This window comes from Benincasa hispida, chromosome 7 (genome assembly GCF_027475165.1).
Source record: "Benincasa hispida cultivar pf3 chromosome 7, pf3_genome.v1.1, whole genome shotgun sequence".
Lineage (NCBI taxonomy): Eukaryota > Viridiplantae > Streptophyta > Magnoliopsida > Cucurbitales > Cucurbitaceae > Benincasa > Benincasa hispida.
This window is the reverse complement of record NC_143484.1, coordinates 49,347,729-49,369,023: the sequence shown is the minus strand read 5'-3', so window position 1 is coordinate 49,369,023 and position 21,295 is coordinate 49,347,729. Positions and strand designations below refer to the sequence as shown.

At 34.4% G+C, this 21,295-nt stretch overlaps 3 protein-coding genes across 3 annotated transcripts; all 3 read left to right on the top strand.

Moving 5' to 3' along the window:
• The first annotated feature begins 6,000 nt into the window (after positions 1-6,000).
• On the top strand, positions 6,001-8,227 carry LOC120080880 (putative F-box protein At5g55150). Its single transcript, XM_039035546.2, has 2 exons — positions 6,001-6,233; positions 6,703-8,227. The coding sequence occupies exon 2, from the start codon at positions 6,732-6,734 to the stop codon at positions 7,980-7,982; it is 1,251 nt and encodes a 416-aa protein (XP_038891474.1). The 5' UTR covers positions 6,001-6,233; positions 6,703-6,731; the 3' UTR covers positions 7,983-8,227.
• A 3,700-nt stretch (positions 8,228-11,927) lies between these two features.
• On the top strand, positions 11,928-15,470 carry LOC120081811 (uncharacterized). The gene is made up of 6 exons (XM_039036981.2): positions 11,928-12,720; positions 12,801-13,006; positions 13,767-14,055; positions 14,132-14,217; positions 14,296-14,387; positions 14,634-15,470. The coding sequence occupies exons 1-6, from the start codon at positions 12,409-12,411 to the stop codon at positions 14,882-14,884; spliced, it is 1,236 nt and encodes a 411-aa protein (XP_038892909.1). The 5' UTR covers positions 11,928-12,408; the 3' UTR covers positions 14,885-15,470.
• A 2,801-nt stretch (positions 15,471-18,271) lies between these two features.
• Positions 18,272-19,788, top strand: LOC120081728 (aerobic coproporphyrinogen-III oxidase (DUF1218)). Its single transcript, XM_039036827.2, has 3 exons — positions 18,272-18,917; positions 19,023-19,228; positions 19,361-19,788. The coding sequence occupies exons 1-3, from the start codon at positions 18,825-18,827 to the stop codon at positions 19,653-19,655; spliced, it is 594 nt and encodes a 197-aa protein (XP_038892755.1). The 5' UTR covers positions 18,272-18,824; the 3' UTR covers positions 19,656-19,788.
• Positions 19,789-21,295: the final 1,507 nt, after the last annotated feature.

Sequence of the window (21,295 nt, the reverse complement as noted above, 5' to 3'; positions counted from 1 at the left end):
TGGAAGGGTCTGATATATTAAAGATCACAAAGTACTGCAGTTCGCACACATGTTCCCATTGGAATTTTAAATCACGACCATAGACAAGCAACTACTACGGTTGTTGGTCAGCTCATTAAAGATAAGTTCATAGGAATATGACATATTTATAAACCTTGTCATATCGTTGAAGATATACGGAGAGATTATGGCGTGAACATAAGTTATGATAAAGTGTGGTATGCAAGGGAAGTCGCATATGATCTCACTAGAGGTACTCCAGAATACTCATACTTCATACTACATGTTTATGGAGAAACGCTAAAAATAGAGAATCCGGGTACAGTCTTTGAGATCAAAATTGAAGATGAGGTGCATTTCAAGTATATGTTTATGGCATTAGGGCCTTATATTAGAGGTTTCACAAGCTGTCAGCCTTGTATTATTGTTGATGGGTCGAACTTGAAAGGAAAATACAAAGGCACCATGTTGGTTACGGTTTCTATGGACGCAAACAATCAATTATACCCACTAGCATATGCAATAGTGGACAATGAAACCGATCGATCATGGAAATGATTTATGTCAAACTTGAAATGCAGTATCGGAGAACCTATAATCTAGTATTTGTGTCTGATTGGATGGTATCTATCAGTAATGCTATTCGTGCATTTTTTCCCACGACACTTCATGGATTGTGCACATGGTATATAAAACAAAATTTGGTTACAAACTTTAAGGATAACACGGTTGTTGGGATATTTAGAGATGCAGTAAGGGCATTTCGCATGACAGAGTTCCAGACAAAATGGGACGAACGTCGTATTTTTCGAGACGGTGTTGTCACAAAATATTTGGAAGACATCGGTCTTCAAAGGTGGGCACAGGTTTACCAAATAGAACAAAGATATAATAACATGACATCCAACAGTGCAGAGTGTTTCAATTCGTTAACCAAAGATATCGACTATTGCCTATAGTATGCTTGATTGAACATGTTAGAGGAATGCTCCAATCGTGGTTCTACGAATGGAGGAATTACTAGGCATCTCGAACGACATTGCACTCTGACTACTGTGAAACCCAATTGGCAAGTGAGGCTGATAAGGGCAGACGATATCGGGTGGAGCCTATTGATTGTTATCGGGTACACGTGCGAGATAATCGATTGGACAGTATTGTCAATCTTCACACGAAAGAATGAACGTGTAAGGAATTCGACTCACTTGGTATCCCGTGTTCACATGCAATTTTTTCTGCTAAGGAACAAAATATACCCATCCATAGTCTTTGAAGTCGATTTTATATAGTGGACTCTCTAATGATTGCGTATGCGGAGCCTATAAATCCACTTGGCCACATATCTGAATGAAAAGACCTCCTGGATATGTAGAAAAGATTATCCTTCTTTCGAAGTTTGTGCCACAAATCGGACGATTGAGAGTGAGAAGAATACCATCTAGAGAAGAATTTCGCAGATAAATGAAATGTGGTCGGTGTGGGAATTATGGGCATAATTGCCAAAATTGTACCGAACCGCTTACAACCGTGTGACGTGCTGAAAATGCCAGAGACCGTGACACAAACACCTCTCATCTAGTTTAGTTTGTAACTAACTTGTAATATTTCATTTGTTATAAATACCATTGATCAAATTTTCATATATCATACTTGTAACATATTTGTAACATACTTCATACTTTTTCATACTTGTAACATACTTCATACTTTTTCGTACTTCATACTTGTAACACTTCATATTTCATACTTCATACTTTCATCTTGTAAACAAAAAACAATAACAAGCTGGAGTATTTCTATAATAGCAATCTTCATACTCTCTTAATCTTCATATTCTCTCCATCTTCATACTCTCTCAATGTTCATACTTGTAACAAAAAACAATAACTTCATACTCTCTCAATGTTCATACTTGTAACAAAAAACAATAACTTCATACTCTCTCAATCTTGATAATTGTAACAAAAAACAATAACTTCATACTCTCTCAATCTCGCTCTCTCTCAAAATCTCGCTCTCTCAATGTTTGAACTTTGAACCTTGAACCATATAATATTGTACATACCATTGATACAATGAAAAGAGCAGTAGCTCAATTATGCATGTTCTGATAAAATTCTGATATTGAACTTTGAACTTTGAACTTACATAAAAAAATACATGTTCAATTATACAATGAAAAGAGTAGTAGCTCCATTATACATAAAAAATAAATGTTTTTACATACACAAAAAATACAATAAAAAATACATGTTCTATACACATAAAAAAATATGGAGTGTTTGCCCATAGTTGACATGTTAACTGCATCCTATATTCACTCATTTTCTCCTGAGTGATTATGAACGGATCAGCACCAGTCACCAGGTGTTCTAGTAATTTGATTGCAAAGATGCCACAATCAAGCGACCCGTGTTGTATGTCGACGTTCATAGGTCGCGAGATTTTCCAACGGGTTGTGGATAGGTCCAACTTTGAACAATCCACGTCACAGTAGTGAAGTAGGGATGGTACTGTGACCATCAATGGCTCTAGCCAATTCATCAGCTTTGTCATTGGTGTGTATGACGAAAGTGAATCGAAGACGAATATGTGGCCTCTGTTAATGTCCATTGCAAGGACCATCCAGTGGTCATTGATATTCATCGCCATATAAACGAAATCCACATCTGCCCATTTGACAACAAATTTACTAGTGACGTAGTCCTTATACGTGTCTTAATCCTCCCATGCTAGGGCAACCTCCAGAAGTGTCTTATTCTTTATTCGTTTAAATACCCCGCTACGAGCATTAAGGTGACTCTGTCAAATAAAATGAGAAGTTAAGTAATGAATATAATGAGAAGTTAAGAAATGAAATATCAAAATTTACCGTTACACCAATTGGCAAGATGGTGAACTTGTGCATGCACATGTCGGGTCAGGTATAGAATTTTTCTTTCATAAAATAAAATAAAGTATTTATGGTCTGCACGAAAAATTACTGTTTTAGTAAAAGTACAAGATAGCCAACATGTAAAGAAGTCAAAACTAGGAAACTTACATCGAACTTGACCAACAAATTCGGGGTAATCAATTCCTTGAAGATTTGCTTAGCGAGTGGTTTAAAGAAGTTCTCTCGAACCTCGTTGTCTGTATTATCGTCCGAGATCTAGCCCATTATTTCTGTAAAGATATTGTGTGGAACATCATGTGCTACGTTATATATGACGCTCTGGATAGTGACGTAGCTACACTTGGGAAAGGATGCTTAACCACACTTTTCTTCTTTACTTGAGTTGGAGGTGTATATTTATCAACAGGTTTTCTTTTACGACTAATTATTCGAGATTCCTACATAAACAGATAACAAAATGTTACTCATCAAGAAATATAAAAATATAAACAAAGATTACCGATCCATAAATTACTCACTAGTGTAACTCCTTCTGTGATCGTAACAATCCCATAAGTGTCGGCCTCTGGGATGCCAGACATATCAGCCTCTATATGTGGCATGGTGAGTAAGGCAAACATGTCGGGCTTTGTTTGTGGGACGTCAACCTCTACAGGTTCGACATCAATTGGTGATGTTGTGGTGGTATCAGGCTGTAGAGGGAGGTGGGAGTAGGTGAAGTGGTGGTATCGGGTTGTAGATGAGGGATGAGAGTGTCAGAGGCAGTCGCATTATTGGCATCAGGATCCGGATATGGGATGGGTGACCTGGTCGTCTCCTCATTCACTGTGGAACCCTTCAATTAGTAAAGTAAAATGACGAGTTCACGAATACGTAAAAACTAAACACATAAAGACATAAAATGATAGTAAATGCAAACCTTGCACATAGACTGCAACAGTGACAGGATGGCCGACAATTGCCCTTTCATGTCCGTCATGTTTTCCTCCATACTAGATACACGACTATCTAAACCCGATATACGGCCATCCAACCTCAATAGTAAGTTGTCAATGGTCCGCAGGTACGAATAAATAGACTCTTCGGGATTGGCTCCCTCCCTATGGCAGGCAGTACACTCAAGACACTCCTCATCCACAGGTCGCTCTCTACGGGAGTCCGTAAGATAGACATCAAGTTAGTTCAACTCGTCCTCATCGTGTACATTCCCCATCACATCATGGAACATATCATCACTAGGTGTGTATGTCCTTCCTTCCACCCTTCCATATTCAGCATCCTCGTGCTCAGAATACTCAGGTTCATCCCCTCCCTCCACCCTGACAACTTCATCATTGTCATCTCCACGATGATCATCACTGTCACTTTCACTTTCAGGAATACCCCCATCACTAGTCGACCTATTTCCACTTTCAGAACTATCATCATCCGCACCTCAAATATAGGTCGGTCGTCCACTGGGGTATCTCAAGACTCCCTCTTAACATCTGACATGACAGTACCCTCTTTAACATTTATCTGCATTAACAATCCAGTAAACTAGTTATGTCAATTTAACAACCAGATAAACATATTATGCATAGAGTAAACGTACATCGAATATCTCTCTCTCGAGTACTTTGAAGGACATTGAGTGGGAGCATGATCATCATAAAATGCGGGGCAAAGCCACCTTGCTCCGCAATGTTCCCAGCTATCGATGAAGCTAGGATCTCGTACGTCCATACCTAAATAAAATTTAAAATATATTAAGAACAATAGTAATGTTAAATCAAACAACACGATTATTATGTTAAGCAAATTTACCTGGAACGCTTGTGGAAACCCACGTAAATAGTACTTCACAACATAATTTTTATTTCCTTTGACTCTCATCTTGTATAGACTGTTCTTATCATTCAATGCAGTCTTTAGGGCATCCAATGTTCTCTCCCAAATAATGGTACCTCAATCAAGACTGTTGTAGTACTCTAAGTTTTGAACGTCCTTAAAACGTTTAAGGTCCACTGCATTTTTTTGTTTGTTTTTCCCTATCATTGCAATCTCAGTATAGTAAACTACTGTGATCTTCACAGCATCATCATCATTTTCAAACTCCAAGTCCTTGTATTTTTCTTCAAGTTGACGGAGATGTAAGGTGTCCTTCATCACTCGATTACCAAAATACTTGATAGCAAGTTCATACGAGGATTGTTGGTTCTGATCAACTCATGTTGGGGATTGCCACAAACCAGTCATCAACAAAAAGTCATCATTCGAAAAAGTGACAACCTTTCCACAAACAGAGAATGACATTGAGTCTGATCTCGTCCTCTTCACTTCTCTCAGCAACATGTGATGGATAATTGGGCTATTAAACATCATGTCAACGTCTACAAATCGCTTAAAAACTGTTCTATTGAACATGTCCAACTGCCTTGGCGTAAGCTTATCTTTCACAATCTTGTTTGCATTAGCAATGTGGGCCAAGCTCATCACTTGACCGGGAAATCGATCGGCTTCGGGTATTTTGAAACGTGTTGCCATCTTAAATCACTCTTCATGAAATAAAGATTCAATCAGTTTACTCCTTCAGAAAAAAAAATTGTAAAACAACATTTTGTTTAAATCTCGCTGGATTCACTCTCTCCAGTGTCGCTCTCACTTATCTCACTCAAATTCTCTCTTTTTACTCATCTTCAACCATATAACAAATCGAAAACCATAAAAACAAACAAAAAAAAAAACCATAGGTTCACTTATCTCGCTCACATTCGCTCTCTCCGATGTCGCTCTACCGATTTCACTCTCACTTATCTCGCTCACAAGCTCTTTCTACTCGTCTTCAACCACAGAACACATCGAAAACTAAAAAAAAAACAAAAAAAACCATATCAGTGTATTTCTAAACCCATAATGACCCACAAAGTCCCATTACCGATAGTGTAAGACATTTTCAGGCACATATTGATAGATTTACCGATCAGATTTGATTTGTCGGCGACATTAGATCGTTTGCAAGCCGAAATGATGGATTCTAAAGAATTTTTTAGTTTATGAGCGATACGAAGTCGTTAGCCTTGGAAAATTTGAATGAAGAGTTTTTAGTTTTGGTGGGTTTGGTAAGAAGAGGAAGTCATTGGCGTCAAAAAAGACCGGGACACTGTGGGAGACAAGAATCGAGTTCAGTGGGGGCCGAGTTGCGGCTATTCCGCCTCCAAGTTCTGTTTATGCAAAAATCTTGCCCTTAGCGATCGTCGATTTCTTAGAGTGGATTCTGATTCAAGGGTCACCCCTCATATTTTCTTCTCGCGAGTCAACTGGCAACTTCCCACTTCGTTCGCCCCCAAATCCTTAGGTTTGTGGTTTCTCTTCACTCTGTGCCATTCTACTTGGGTCTTTTTGTATTTGACAATTTCAAGTAATGGGTCTTGCGAGGCGATTCATTTGCTCTATTTCATGTTTCGTTCTATGTGGGAGTTTCTTTTTATGCATATTCATTTTACTAATTGTTTGTGCCATTTGCTATTTACATCTTGGTGAAATCAAGGGGCACATAGTGTTATTGATTGCCGTTAAACAACAACATTTTGGTTTTAAAACCTATTCATTTACCTTCTGCTCATTTGTAAGGAACCCGTGTATTGAATTTTAGTGACGCAAGCATATTCAACTCTTGAAGTTGCATTTTCCATTCTTCAATGTTGTTTTGATGTCAAACTAATCGTTTGAGCTTTCTCCTCAACTTTGTTCCAACATGTGGCATTCGTTAGTTATTTTCCTATTATTTTCTTGAAAGTTTTATAAAACGGTTCATGTTCTTATAGATATAGACTTGGAGTCTTAATGTTGGAAAATGTTGAAGAGTAAAAGGAGGAATCAAAGGCAGAGGAAAAAGCGAAAGTTAAAGGATGGACGGGGAATTTCTATTATGGATTGGGCTGGGCTCCCGCGTGATATTCTTGTCTCGATCTTTGAGCAGTTATCTCTTGCGGATTGCGTATCAGTCGATAATGTTTGTAAGCTGTGGAGCAATATCCTTGCTGAACTTCCAAATTGGAAAAGGGGTGGATTTCCATGGCTTTTGATGTCAGGTCAAAAAGATAGAGAGATGAGAACTTCTGCCAACATTCTAGACAATCGAATTTGGGAAATAGAGCTTCTTGAGGCATATGGAGCTTATGTTTGGGGATCGTTTCAGGACTGGCTAATAATGGTGAAGGATCTTGGTTGTTATTCTCTTGAAGTTAGTTTGTTGAACCCTTTCTCTATAAGGAAGATCAACCTGCCAAGGCTTTGGAACTTCTATCACAAGATGGTCCTTTCAGGGTCTCCCACTGAGGAAAACACAGTTTATGCAGCCATTCATAGTCAGAATTGTGAAATTGCCTTTTGGGTTCAAGGGATAGAAGCATGGCACAAGTATAAACTCGAAGGTACGCCTTTTGAAGATGCTGTCTTCTGTAATGGAAGTCTTTTTCTTCTCTGCAATGACGGTAACATATTCCAAATCGAAGCAACAAGTATCATCTCAAATATTAGAGAAGATGAATGTGTTACATCTATTTCTGAGATCAAAGCACAGTTCCATAAAGTTAGAGGCCTGGAAATAAACAGTCAACATGTGTTGAAGTATCTCGTGGAGTCCTCAGGGGATGTTTTGCTGGTCTGTAGGTACTTCAGTGAGAGACCAGACGCCGTACTTGAAACAATCAATTTTGAGATATATTCACTTGATCTTTCTCAGATGTCGTGGGAAAAGGTTGAGTGTCTGGATGATCGGATTCTGTTTTTAGGTAAATGTTGTTCTAGATCTCTTTCTTCAACTGAACTTGGGATCGGCATCAGTAACCGTATCTATTTCTCCAATGATGATATCGCTCCTTGGTGGAATGAATGGGATTCGAATCATTTGAAAGGATTGTCTTCTCTTTTTGGACTTGACAACTCCTCGAGAAAAGATTGGGGAACCTTTCACATCGACAGAGACAACAGTGGAAAATTTTGTTTCCGTGGTAACCGTGACAATTGGGCGCCCATCTGGTTCACTGCACCTCTATGGTGGTATAGCAAGAACGTTGCTAGACAGTCAACTCGATATCGATAAAATTATGATGAAACTTATCATGATTTTGGGTTTAAGTGCTTGAGATGGTTGGTAATGAAAGAAACTGAAGTTTTTGATTATGTCATGCGATAGAGAATGTACATGCCTTACATGTAAATTGTTCAAGCTTCAAGAGTAGCGTTTAGAACGAACTGCGTAGGATTAGTACTTCTCTTTTGTATATGCTCTTATTTTGTCAGTATATATATGGCAATGCTCAGGATGATGTTTGCTTACTGATGAAATAGCAGAGTACTGGCTGTCCATTTGAATGTTCTTGGAATGAACTTGTTGGAAAAGAGGGTAACAGGTATGTTTATTTTTGGTTACCATTAACTTTACCCTATGTTTCAAAACTACTCATATTCTTTCAAAAGTAAGATGTAGTAATGCCCTTGATATTTTATAAATGTTTTAAAACTATCATTAGAGTATTAATCTGTTAGAATTTTGATTGAAACTGATAATGAAAAACTAGTGTAATGGTGACTTGAAACGGTGTGATGGTGACTTGAAACGGTGTGATGGTGTTCTCGGGCTCTAGTTTCCATTCCAGATCATTACTATACCTTTTAGGTCCCAATTTTCATAAAACGTTCTAAGAAACTTACTCAAGATAGTTTTGAAACATTTATAAAAGGTCGAGGGTATTATTGCAATGATTAAAAGTTTTAGGGGTATTCCTTTATAGTGGTAGTGAGGAGATAGTGTTCATTACAAACATAAGTTTGTATAATTTTGGTTTTGATTGATAACCATACTTTGGTTTTCCATTTTCATTCTTGAGAAACAATATATTTATGTTTTTCAAAATCTTACTCCCAAACTTTAACTTTGATTATCACTTTCTTTCTTGCCATAAAGAGCACACTTTAGCTTGGTTAGTGTTTCTATGTCCGACACGTATCAGACAGTTGGACGCTCCAATACTTATTTGACACGTATCGGACACTTGTTAGTACAACAAATATATTAGACATGCATAGAACACTTGTTAAGTAGATTAAAAAGACACATATATGACAATAATAATAAATTTTGAGTGTGAAATACATCAAACTAAATTTCTTAAACATATTAAACATATGAATGCATCAACTTAATTACCTTTGAACTTTCTTTTGGTATAAAATGATATATATTTTTTAAAATATATATTTTAATAATCATGTCCTTGTTGTGTCGTATCCTAGGTTTTAAAAATATGATGTATCATCTTGTCCGTGTCCGTGTCGTGTCGTATTTGTGTCTCGTATCCATATTTATACTTCTTAGTTGGCAATAAAAGCAATGATGATATTAGATATGTATGGTTTTTTTTTTAATGGTTATCCATCGGACCTTTGATGATATGGCTTATGTATTTACATATTTAAGAATATGTTTTGGATTCCAAATTGAAATAAAATTTGACATAATCATAATTTCCATAAAACCATTATTCTTTGAGGAAACTTGTAAACTTTTTGGCTGCCACATTTTTCAACGGTCAAATCATATCATATTATTTTTCTTTCTCAAAATAATAATAATAATAATAAAATAATGTTATAATACTATTCCAACTGCTACATTTTTCAACTGGATTTTGGCTGCTGAAATTTTCAATTAATTAAATTTACGATATAATATAGTGATAATAATAAACATACATGTGAAGAAGAATCATTTCCTAGTTGTTTCTTTCCTATGTTGTTGTCCACAATAATTGTCTGACTGTTCAAATATGGAGCACACTTCTGTAGTTTGCAGCCTCTTGATGTAATTTATTTCCATTTTTTTCTAAAAATAAATATTCAGTTGCTACCTTTTATTTATTTATTTTTAGGTAAAGTTTCATGTTTTTTGGTCTTTTTGCCTTTTTGTTACTGGTGGTAAAAGGGAAATTGCTCATCTTTTCAGAATTTTTCTTTAAAAGATAATGGGATTTATTATTAGATGAGACTCTCTCTATCTTCCATTGTTTCATTTCAATTTTTTGGTGACATTTATTTCTCTTTCTCAAGACTTAAAATATGGTTTCACTTTTACTCCTCTCACCCCCAAACAAAGCATTTGTTTTTGTAGTTTTATAGCTATATATGTATTTTGAAAACTAAATTAACTCTTTTCTATTCTGTATACCTTTTTTTTTCCTTTTTTAATAACATCAACTCACTTCTTAATTATTTGGTATACAAAAAGATGGAACATGTTTTTCCTTTTTATTGTTTATTTAAATTATAAATTTAGTTTATGAATGGTGAGGTTTCTATCCATTTGACGATGAACTTTCAAATTTTTTTAATAAATTCTTAAATTTTCAAATTCCAAAGAATCAACTTACGAGTTTGAAAGTTCAAGCCAAATAGACATAATTCATGAAGTTTCTGCAATAAGGACCCATTTGAATTCACTTGAGAAAAAATTGTTTTTTTTTAAGTCAATTCTATTTAAACACTTCTGATAAAAAAAAAAATTAAAATATGTTGAAATAGTTATTTTGAGTGGTTGTCAAACACTCTGATTTTTTTTTAATAAATTTTTTTTTAAATTAAACACTTAAATTTCTAATTTAACTTTATAATTTTGTACTTTGGACTGATATTCACGCTTCTTTTTTTCTTTGGATAAGGAACATTGGGAACCCATGTTTTAAATGAACCTTTTCTCTTTCTAATATTTTCTCCCATATTGAACTCGATACAACTTAATGAATTAATATCATTTAATACGTATATTATTAAAGTAATGAACTAAATCTCACTCACAAATAAATCGAGTCTCAAGTATCCTAAACTCAATAACACCAAATTCGATCCTATAGCAGGCATATGGTACGTTACGGTACGTAGACGTTTGTTGTTTATTTTATTTCCTTTTATTGGTCTCAATCAAGAGGTTTAAAATATCGATATTAATTGATTTTTTAATTTTATAGAAATAAAAAATATCTAAATTGACAAATAAACATTTTATGCAATATATATATATATATACTTGGTTAATTCTTTGATGTTTTGTGATTTTTTTTTTTACAAAATAATAAAAATGTTGATGTAATCCTTATGTGGATGTCAGAGCTTATATAAATATTAAAATTTAATACACAATTTCAAACAAATTAATAAAAGCTCATTATTCTTATTTTTCCATCATTACTTGTACAAGATGTAAATGTTGTTCCCTAATGAGACTATTTTTCATCCTCCTTTCCGTCTTTTGAGTCTTTATCCATGGGTTAAACTACAAATTTAAGTCTTTGAATTAATTTGTGTATATCTATCTTAAAATTTTTAAAATGGTCTAATATGTCTAATTTGTTTCAATAAATATAACATTTTAAAAAATCCAATTGATAGACTATATAGGAATCCTAAATAAAGAAATAAATAAATGATATATACTTGATTGCTCGTGTTTGGACCATACACGTGGCTCAGAGCTGTCAATCCAAAGGGGTCCACAGACCACATTCTAGTTGCGATTCCGAGATGCCCCGTAAATAATCCCTCCTCCATCCTCACCTAACCACATCTGCGCCTCGGATTTATTTTCTCTTTTGTCCCTATACGTTTCCAATTTCACACTTTTTGCCCCTAAACAAAACTTAAAAATTACCAACGTAGTCCAAAACCTGAATTTTTTTCAACTTGTTTTTGGAATTTTCGTGTGGCGGGACTTCACTTCACCCGCTACTTCTAAATATTAAAAAATTACATTCTATAAAATTATAATAGTTTGTCTCTTTTCGTCTTTTCCTCTCTCCTTTTACATTATTTCCCTTTTTAGTTATTGTCCCTTATATTTTAAAATTGGAAATCAAATTTCTAATTACAAATTTAGGATCTGATTTTTTTTAGCTTTTACATAGTCAGAGAGTAATTTTATAATTGAATATGTTAAAAATTATGGAAAATCCAAAGCAGCACGTTAGTAAGTGACAGTTTTTTTTTTTTTTTTTTTTTTTTTTTTTTTAAAAAAAAGAAAATAACTTTTTGGAACGAAAAAAAGGAGATATTGATTTTCTTGACCATAAAAAGAAAGTGAAAAAAAGAGGTCTCTTAATTCAAGTCGTTTTTTCGTGGAACCGTTTGGATCTGTTTGCCATTCTTCATTTCTCACCCTTTCTGAAAACCCGCCTCTTCCCATTCGATTCACTGTGTTCTTCTTTTCCCCTTCCTTTCGATTCTCCGTTTATTCATCGCTACTGATTCTCCGATCGCTTCCATTCTCTTTTCCTTTCTGAAATTTCTTCATCGGCGATCTGTTTTCCTAAGCAGATCTCACGAATTGTTGTTTCTGCTGTTTGGATTTCCGATAATCACATCGCTCCTTATTTTCTTCAACTGCCAGTTCCTCCTCGTTGACTTTGAATACGGATTCTTACTGCAACTTCCAGAGGTTAGTGGTGTTCTTCGTCACTTCTTGTTGGTAGGCTGTCGAAATGTTAGGAGCAGGTGTACGGTTTGGTCGCGGCAAAGGGGAGGACCGATTTTACGATTCATCCAGAGCGAGGAAGGGCCTTCTCAGTCGTCAAAATGATAGGCTATGTACACCTCAACAAGACGCTTCTGCTACTACTCCATCCTATGCGGATAAGGATGTTTCGACACGCCCTGGGGATCGTTTAGTCTCTGATGAAGCTACTAAACCAGTTCCTTTTTCTAATCTACAGCCTGTTGTTTCACCATTAAGTAATCTCGAGCGGTTCTTGCAGTCGGTTACTCCTTCTTTGTCTGCTCAGTTTCTCTCGAAGGTTTGAGCAGATTTCTTTTACTTTTTAGTTGGAATTTCACTTCTTGATTTTGAGAAAGTTTGTGTGTTGTTTTCTTGCAGAGTGCGTTGAGAGGTTGGAGGACGTGCGATTTGGAGACGCAGCCTTACTTTGTGCTTGGGGATTTGTGGGAAGCTTTCAAAGAGTGGAGTGCTTATGGGGCAGGAGTGCCTCTTTTATTGAATAACACTGATGGTGTGGTTCAGTATTATGTTCCTTACTTGTCTGGCATACAATTGTACGCCATGGAATCGTCTACAATGCCAAGGTATTCAATATGCTGGAATCGATTGTCTTCTACCTCTTTTAATATATAAGCTTGATATGTTATTCTTCATTGGTGCATATCTGACACGAGACTTCTTAACCTGGGAGTTTCCAGTTTTTTTCTTTTTTGGTCTGATTTTTTTTTTTTTTGAAACTTTATGAAGGATAGTTTTTTCATATCAAATGATTTGATGTTCTACTTCTATTTTATCCCTATATTTTGTAGCTTTATCCTATGGACCATTGTGCTCATGGTTCGCAGAGAATGCTTCTCTTCTACCGAGGAGTCATTTTAGCTTTACCCAGATAGTCCTCGTATCTAGACAAAAGTTCCTCCCTTCTCTGTTGCATAACTTTTTCAACTTCAAACCAAATATGATTGCGTAGTTAATATCTCATTTTGATTAATGGTAGTATCAAGAGCTTTTTAGAGATTGAGAATCTGAACGCCATATTGTGTTTACTAATATGGTGTGAAAGGTCATTCAGGAAAATAGAGGTCAAGGGAAACACACTCATTTGGATAAATCTTTTAGAATTTAACTGCTATTGCTCGTAGATGGGGCCATTTCATCTTTTTGGTTCATCATATTCTTATGCTTTTGATTGTTGCTTGACATCATGAAGAAAGAAAAATTTATGTGCTTGCTGGGGCAGGATATTGTCCCTGAGTTTTATGAATTTCATTGTGAAATTTGCCATTTGTTTTGTTCTCTTACACTTTTTGTGATACTGATGCATATGCTTTGGTTGTTTGAAAGGCGATGGGGTGAGGAAAGTGACAGCGACTACAGAGATTCAAGTAGTGATGGTAGTAGTGATTCTGAAACAAAGAGAAGAATAAAACACAGTAGAGAACCACCCCACCATAATGATCCGACGATCACAGATCCTCTTAGAATGGATAGATTGTCTTTGAGGGACCAGCAGTTGGGACTTCATGAGGACTGCTCCAGTGATGAGGCTGAATCTTGCAATTCTCAAGGTTGCCTTGTATTTGAGTATCTTGAAAGAGACCTACCATATTCACGTGAACCTTTGGCTGACAAGGCAAGTGGTTTTCTGGTTGTGAGACCATATTTAGGTTTTCAGCTTCACATTTTTCTCTGTTATTTTTGACATACAGATATCGGACCTTGCTTCTTGCTTCCCACAGTTGAAAACAATGAGAAGCTGTGACCTCCTACCGTATAGTTGGATATCTGTGGCATGGTATCAGCATCTTCACATTTTTTATGAAAGCACTGTAATATCCATGGACTAATTGGCTTCCAACCCAAAACGTTTTAGGTACCCAATTTACAGGATACCAACTGGGCAAACATTGAAGGATCTTGATGCTTGCTTTCTCACATACCATTCTCTACACACACCAATCAGAGGTAATTGAATTTCTTGCCAGTTTGACATGCAAGTCCATTGTTCGTGCATGCTTTTGTCTTATTATTATAATTTTTACTATTTCAATTTGAGTTAATTTTCTTATTCTATTGTGTCCTTGAGAATATATATATATATATATATATATATATATATATATATATATTTTGTTTATAGTATCGTGTGAATATTTCATGGCATCTTGATATATCTGAGAATAGCATAATCATTTTCTTTATATTTTTTAGATTCTCAAAGCCCACCAATACCTTTTGTAGCATATCGCTGTAAGACAGATGGTGCCGAAAAGGTTTCTTTAAGAATTTTTGGACTTGCTTCATACAAGTTTAACGGGTCGTCATTGTGGGTGCGAAATGGTGGAGTTGAGCATCAATTGGCAAATGACCTCTCACGAGCAGCTGATAAGTGGTTAAGAGATCTCCATGTCAATCACCCAGATTTCCTGTTCTTCAGCCGCCGAGATGCAACACCTTACTGATACAATACTCTTACCTACTAGAAAACTAAAGTTCGCATGTTGTGGCCCTGCAAAAGAATCCCGAAATTTGGTGGATTTGCTGTATGCTTGGTGAAGGTGGGGTGGTTCACTCATTTGCTTTCGCTAAGGTGGAAGACTGGAGGAAGGTTAAGCATGGGATAGGTCACAAAATTTGGAGGCTTTAGACGGTCGATGAGCACATGCCTGACGTAGTAACAAAGACCGAAAAAAAGTGAAGGCGTAAAACGTTAGAAAACATTGCTGTAAGGCACGCTGGTTTGGCAAGGTAGATGTTGGTTCAATATGTATTAATAAGCAGGTTTTCTTGTTTGCTTTCGCCTCTCTTTATTTATCCCCAGAAGTGCCATCATTGAGAAATGAGGCCTTCTTTGATCTCTCTGACTGATGGTCCTAATTTTGTTAGAATGTAATGTTGTTTAAGGGGATTTTAATAGGTTTTATTCAGGATCTCGGATGCATCAGGTATTGATCTGTATTGCAGGAGTATCCTTGACCATAAACTGGTTATAACGATTAGAAATGTTTATGGAAAGCGTAAAATACGCCCTGGTCTTGGGCTTATTTCCGTGCCTGGTTGGTTTTCTTCTTCTTCCATTTCAATAGAAATGGTGAAATTTTGAAGGCATGTGCATACCCTTCTTAGTTAAACATGTACTTGAAGATATGAGTCTTTTCCTTGGGTTTTCTACTGCTCGTTTTTGTCAATGTCAGGTATCGTGACTCCGATTGATGCTTGATGACTTCGTGTTCTATTCTCATCTGTCGAAATCGTAAGTCTTTGGAACCCCAGACTTACTTTCTGCTTTACGCAGCCAAAGCCAGAAGACTCATTACAAAGTTTCTGATTCTACCAATCTAGGCAAGTTTTTCTAATTCTAATTAACTGTTTACGATGTCTATGAATTATGATGCTAAATGTTGATTGAGTGATTGATATTGCAGTTGAATTGGAAAAAAAGTTTCGGTGTTATAGTATTAATGTGTAGTTTTTTTTTTTTTTTTTCCATTTAGTCCTTGTTGAGTCAAAAGTTTCAATTATATTATTGATATTTTAACTTCTCTCAGTACTCTTCTCGTATATGAATGTTAAAATTGGATTATTATAAGCTCACATGGTGTTATTATAATATTTAGTGAGTTGGTACAAATTCAGAGTTGAAATTAGGGCATTTAAAATCCTTAGCTTCCTACTAATTCCTCCAAATTTGTATAGGATTAGCGGTGGTTTCAATCTATTTTTCCTTTTTCTTTTACCAACTCTCTAAATAATATCCTGACATGTGAGTATGTCAATGGTGGTCATTTGTTTAGAGAATAATATTTGAGATTACCGGAGAGGAGAGGAGAAAAATAAACCAAAGACATTATACACACACACACACACACACATTCCTATAACTATTGAAAAGTAATGAGTAAAATAATGTGACTGTCCATATTGCTCTCTTGGTTGGCCACGTGTTATGCGACTAACCTTACACACCTTCACAATCAGAAATTTTTTTAATATGTGGCACATCATTAAATAATTTATTATGATATTTTAGGAGTTTAACGTAACTCTCAAGTGTTTTTATATGGTAAGCAATAAATTTTTCCTTAATAATTCTAGGGAAAAAGGAAGTGCTGAGTACCTTAACAAGCTGGATGTTTCAAGAGTGTTTATACTCTTGAAATTTTGTTTGTATTTTTTTTTTTTTCAACTTTTTTTGCTATAAAAAGTAAATACTTTTTTTATAATTTAAAATATCCCTTATAATTATGTATAACTTGTTTGGAGTGTTTGATTAGAGCAAGTGAATTTGAAGATGCATTTTTATGTATTCTACTCTCATCACATATAAAAAATAAATTAAAATATTTTTAAAAAAATGTAAAAAAGGTAAGTATTACATCTGAATATTTTTCTTATCATTATTAACCTTGGCATCCCTTTAAGCATTTGGTATTTTTCACATCTTTCACTTTCTGAGGAAAAAGAAGAGAATATTTCCCTCTCGTAGAAAGATAATAAACAAGAAACATCAATGTAAGAATAAAAGGGTATAAAACAAAAGGGATTCTCGAAACCAATAATGCATGAAAAAGAAAAAGAAAATCAAATTAATTAATAGAATAAGATTTAAATGACTACAAGTTGACACAGCGTTACTGATTACCCCTTCAAAATTCATTTAAAAGCCTCGGACTCATAATAATTGCTGTCTTTAACCCTAATTAATCGTAAAATACAATTTATTTTATTTTATTATTTTTTTAATGCAAAACAACGGTGGGATGGAAATTAAATCTCTCTATATTTTCGAATTTTTTTTATTATAGTGTTTATGTTTTTAAAATATCAATTTTGGTCTCTATGCTTTTAAATTGGATCATTTTAATTTTTCATTTTTTTTAATCTATTTTTTCAATTGAAATTAAATTTTAACACAACGATTCGTTCACTATATTTTTTTAAAATGCATCCATAAATTTGGGAGAGGAACACTAAAATCAACTACATTGAACTAATTGATAAAAATGAACCAAATCAAACCAACAATTCGACTTTTACTGAAGGGTTAGTTCAATTCGATTCAATTTTGTTACGAAACCGAACCGTTAAGAGTCCTAATAAAATTCCCGTTAGAAATGTATAAGTTGATACTAAAATAGTTACTTTTAGTTTTTAGGGAATAATACTTTTTTGGTCTCTATGTTATAGTTCTAGTTTCTATTTGATCTTTAGGTTTTAAAATGTTATACATTTAGTTTTTAAGTTTTGAGTTTTGTTTCAATTTAGTCCATAAGTTTCAAAATATTATAATTTTACCCTTGAAATTTGAATGTTATTTCAATTTGGTCCATTTGAGATTTTACATTTTCAACGTCAATTTTTCATTAAATACTTACTTTCAATTATTGACGTCATTTTCTATAAATTAATTAAAAATAATTAGAAGTAATTTTAAATTTAATTTAAAAATGATAAAAATAGTAAAACTTAATTAATTGTAATTCTTTTACTCTTTTTTAATTTACAAACATAAATTAACTCCAGAAGACAGAAAATAAGTATGTAGTAAAAAATTGAGGTTAAAAGTGTAAACCCCGAGACATAGGAACCAAATTGAAGCAAAATTCAAATGTCAAGGGTAAAATTATAGCATTTTAAAACCTAAGGATTAAATTAAAACCAAATTCAAAACTTAAGAACTAAATGTGTGATATTTTGAAATCTAGAGATTAAACATAAACTAGATCCAAAATCTAGAGACTGAAAAAATATTTTTTCTTAATTTTTAATAATAAAGGAGTAAAAATAGACCTTTTAAAATTAAAAAATATATATATATATATAGAGGTGGTTCTATAGTATTTTAACATAGTCTATTCAACTTGTGGAGAGAGATTAAATGTCGGAGAAGCTCACGTTGGCCTCAAAAGCATTTCTTATTTACCATCCATAGACCATATCTTATATCCAAATATTCTTTTAATTAATAAACCAAGCATGGAGGATAACCTCCTATAGCCGGTGAGATAACCGGAAAACAGGGACTTCAATAGTCCAAAAAGCGGTCCCACTTCTAAATAAACGAAGCAAAAAAGCAAAACTCATGTAATAGAGTAAACACCATAACTAAGAAAAGTCACCCAATGAAATATTGCCACGTATGAAGCTCAAATTTTAAACCAAACTTATTGGTGATGATAATGGAACACAGTAAAAAAGATAATGCAGAGAATCAAAACTCAACAGTCAGAGGGGCCACTGAATCAAGACCTCGGCAGCCATCCCAAGAAAAGCAAAAGCCCCAGCTCCGCCACATTCTTCAATACCAAAATCCCCAAATTTCATCAGAAATCAAATTAAATTTCAAATTCTGAAGCCTTCCCAATTCTTTTTCTTCTTCCTCCTTCAACAAAAGGGCCAATAATGGCACTCTCAGCTATTGTTTTGGCCACCATCACCTCTCTTCATCTCATAGCCTTCGTCCTCGCCGTCGGCGCCGAGCGCCGCCGCAGCACCGTAAGTTTCTGAGCTCACTGATTCACTAACCCTTTTCATTGATCTCTGTAATTGAAAAGCTTTTATATTTCTTTGTACTCTGTTTTTTGTTTTCTTTTTGTGAAGGCTAAGGTTGTACCAGATGAGTACGATGAAAAGACCTATTGTTTGTACGGCACCGACGCATCGACGGTGTACGGACTGTCGGCGTTCGGTTTACTTCTGATAAGCCAAGCGGTGGTTAACGGCGTTACTAGATGTTTCTGCTGTGGGAAAGGTTTAATTAGTGGAAAAACCACCACTGTCGCCATTTTCTTCTTTGTCTTTTCTTGGTATGTTGTTTGAAAATTGGTTAATTTATTTATATGGGTTTTGAAAACGACACAAAACCCACCAACCCCATCAAAGAAAAATCCAAACTTGATGGCGAAATTAGTTTTAATCATATGACTCTGTTGTTATAGGATCAGCTTCGTGGGAGCAGAGATCGCACTGTTGGCCGGATCGGCGAGAAATGCTTACCACACAAAGTACAGGGCGGCATTTGGGGTTGAAGAATTGTCGTGTACGACTCTCCGGAAGGGGGTGTTTGCCGGCGCCGCCGCCATGACGGTGCTGTCGATGGTGGGTTCAATTTTGTATTATTGGATGCATTCGAAAGCTGATACAGGGGGATGGGAGAAGCATCAGAATGAAGGTGTGGGCATGGCGGCGGGTGTTCATGATCTGAAACAAAATGTTCAATTTGAGAAGGCGTAGGGCTTAGATTTGTTTGGTTTTTAGTTTTGGTTTTGTGATTTCTGAGATGATTATTGTTGTTATTATAATGGGAAAGTGTTTGTAAAGCACTCGTATCAATCATCAATCAAGCTTTTGGCTTTTTTTTCTTGTCTTTTGCTTTCTTTATTCGAGTGTGTCTCGTATTTTAAGGAGTTTTTTTCTCTCCTTTTAGAACGCGTCGTTTTGAAGTTCCAACTTTGAATTTTGCCATTAAGAGATTGAATTTATCGATTACTTCTAAAAGTTTAGGGGTGATATCAATTTTTACCTTTTTAAACCATCAACTTTCATTAATGTTTCAATTTACCGCTTTAATTACGGTTTGAAAAATTGTGTTTGAAAAATTGTGTGTTAAACTTATAATTCTATCTATTAAACTCTTAAATTTTTATAAACGAATCAATTTAAAATTTCTAGATAGAATTTCTTTTAGATTTACTTTAATCATCAATTTTATTAAATTGATTTTTCAAAATGTCAAACACATGTTTGAGAATTGATGTATATATGATTTTTAAAAGTAATTGTAATGAGAGGTATAAATTAATTGACTTTTGAAAAATTAGGAACTTAATTGACTTAAATTATAAGTTTCAAGCCAAAAGTGAGCTTAAGTAATTGACACAGTCTACCTCCTTAAAAGTTGGAGTTTGGATCTCCATCTCTATAATTGTTATAGAGAAAAAAATTATAAGTTTTACAAGATATTAATTGAACAAAATTTGAATGAGGATATACATTAATACAATTACGAAAGTTTAAAGTTTAAATTGATATAATTATTAGTTCATGATTTTCATTGATTTTTTATACTATCCTTAAAATTTAGGAGTATAAATCAATATTTGTCCAAATATATATATGTTTTATGTTCTATTTCTTAGTAACCACATAGTATAAATTGGATATAGAATCCCACCTCTCGATGATGAAACTTAGCTGCATGTGCTTGTTTTCCTTTGGGATTTAGATTAGAATTATCTCATATAAAGAGATTGGTACATTATATAAATACCTCTTTAAGGTTTATGATATAATTTATTAAAATATGGACTTTCTAAAGTTTCATGAGTACCTGTTTAGGAGGTTGAAATCTAATTAAGATTATTGAGAATCAGGATTACGATAAAATATTAAAACAAGGGTTGAAATGAGATTATGAAGCGGATAAACAATGTTGGGTTGAAATCGGTGGAAGGGAATGTAATATGGATTAGAAAAATGGTTGTAAATGGCCAAAACATGAGTGTGGTTTGAAAAATGACAATTTTTTGAATTTATTGAAATATAGTCAGTGTATTTGAGAAGGGATCCACCATTCATAAAACTCTTCCATATTTATCCTTACAAATGTGAAGGATGTATGTTGTTACACGAATTTTAGGTAGTTTTGATACGATATTTACAACTAAATTTGACTAAGATTTGATTTATATTTAAAAACTTAAAGATTGTATCTTTTAATTAATTAAAAGATTTTTTTAGTTTAATTTATCCTTTATCTTTATATCTCTCTCTTTATCTCTAGATTTTTTTTTTCTTTTTTCAGTAAACCTCTAGATTTTGTTTTTTGTTTATGTTCCCATCGCCTGGGGCATATTTTTCAATCTCCCAACGAT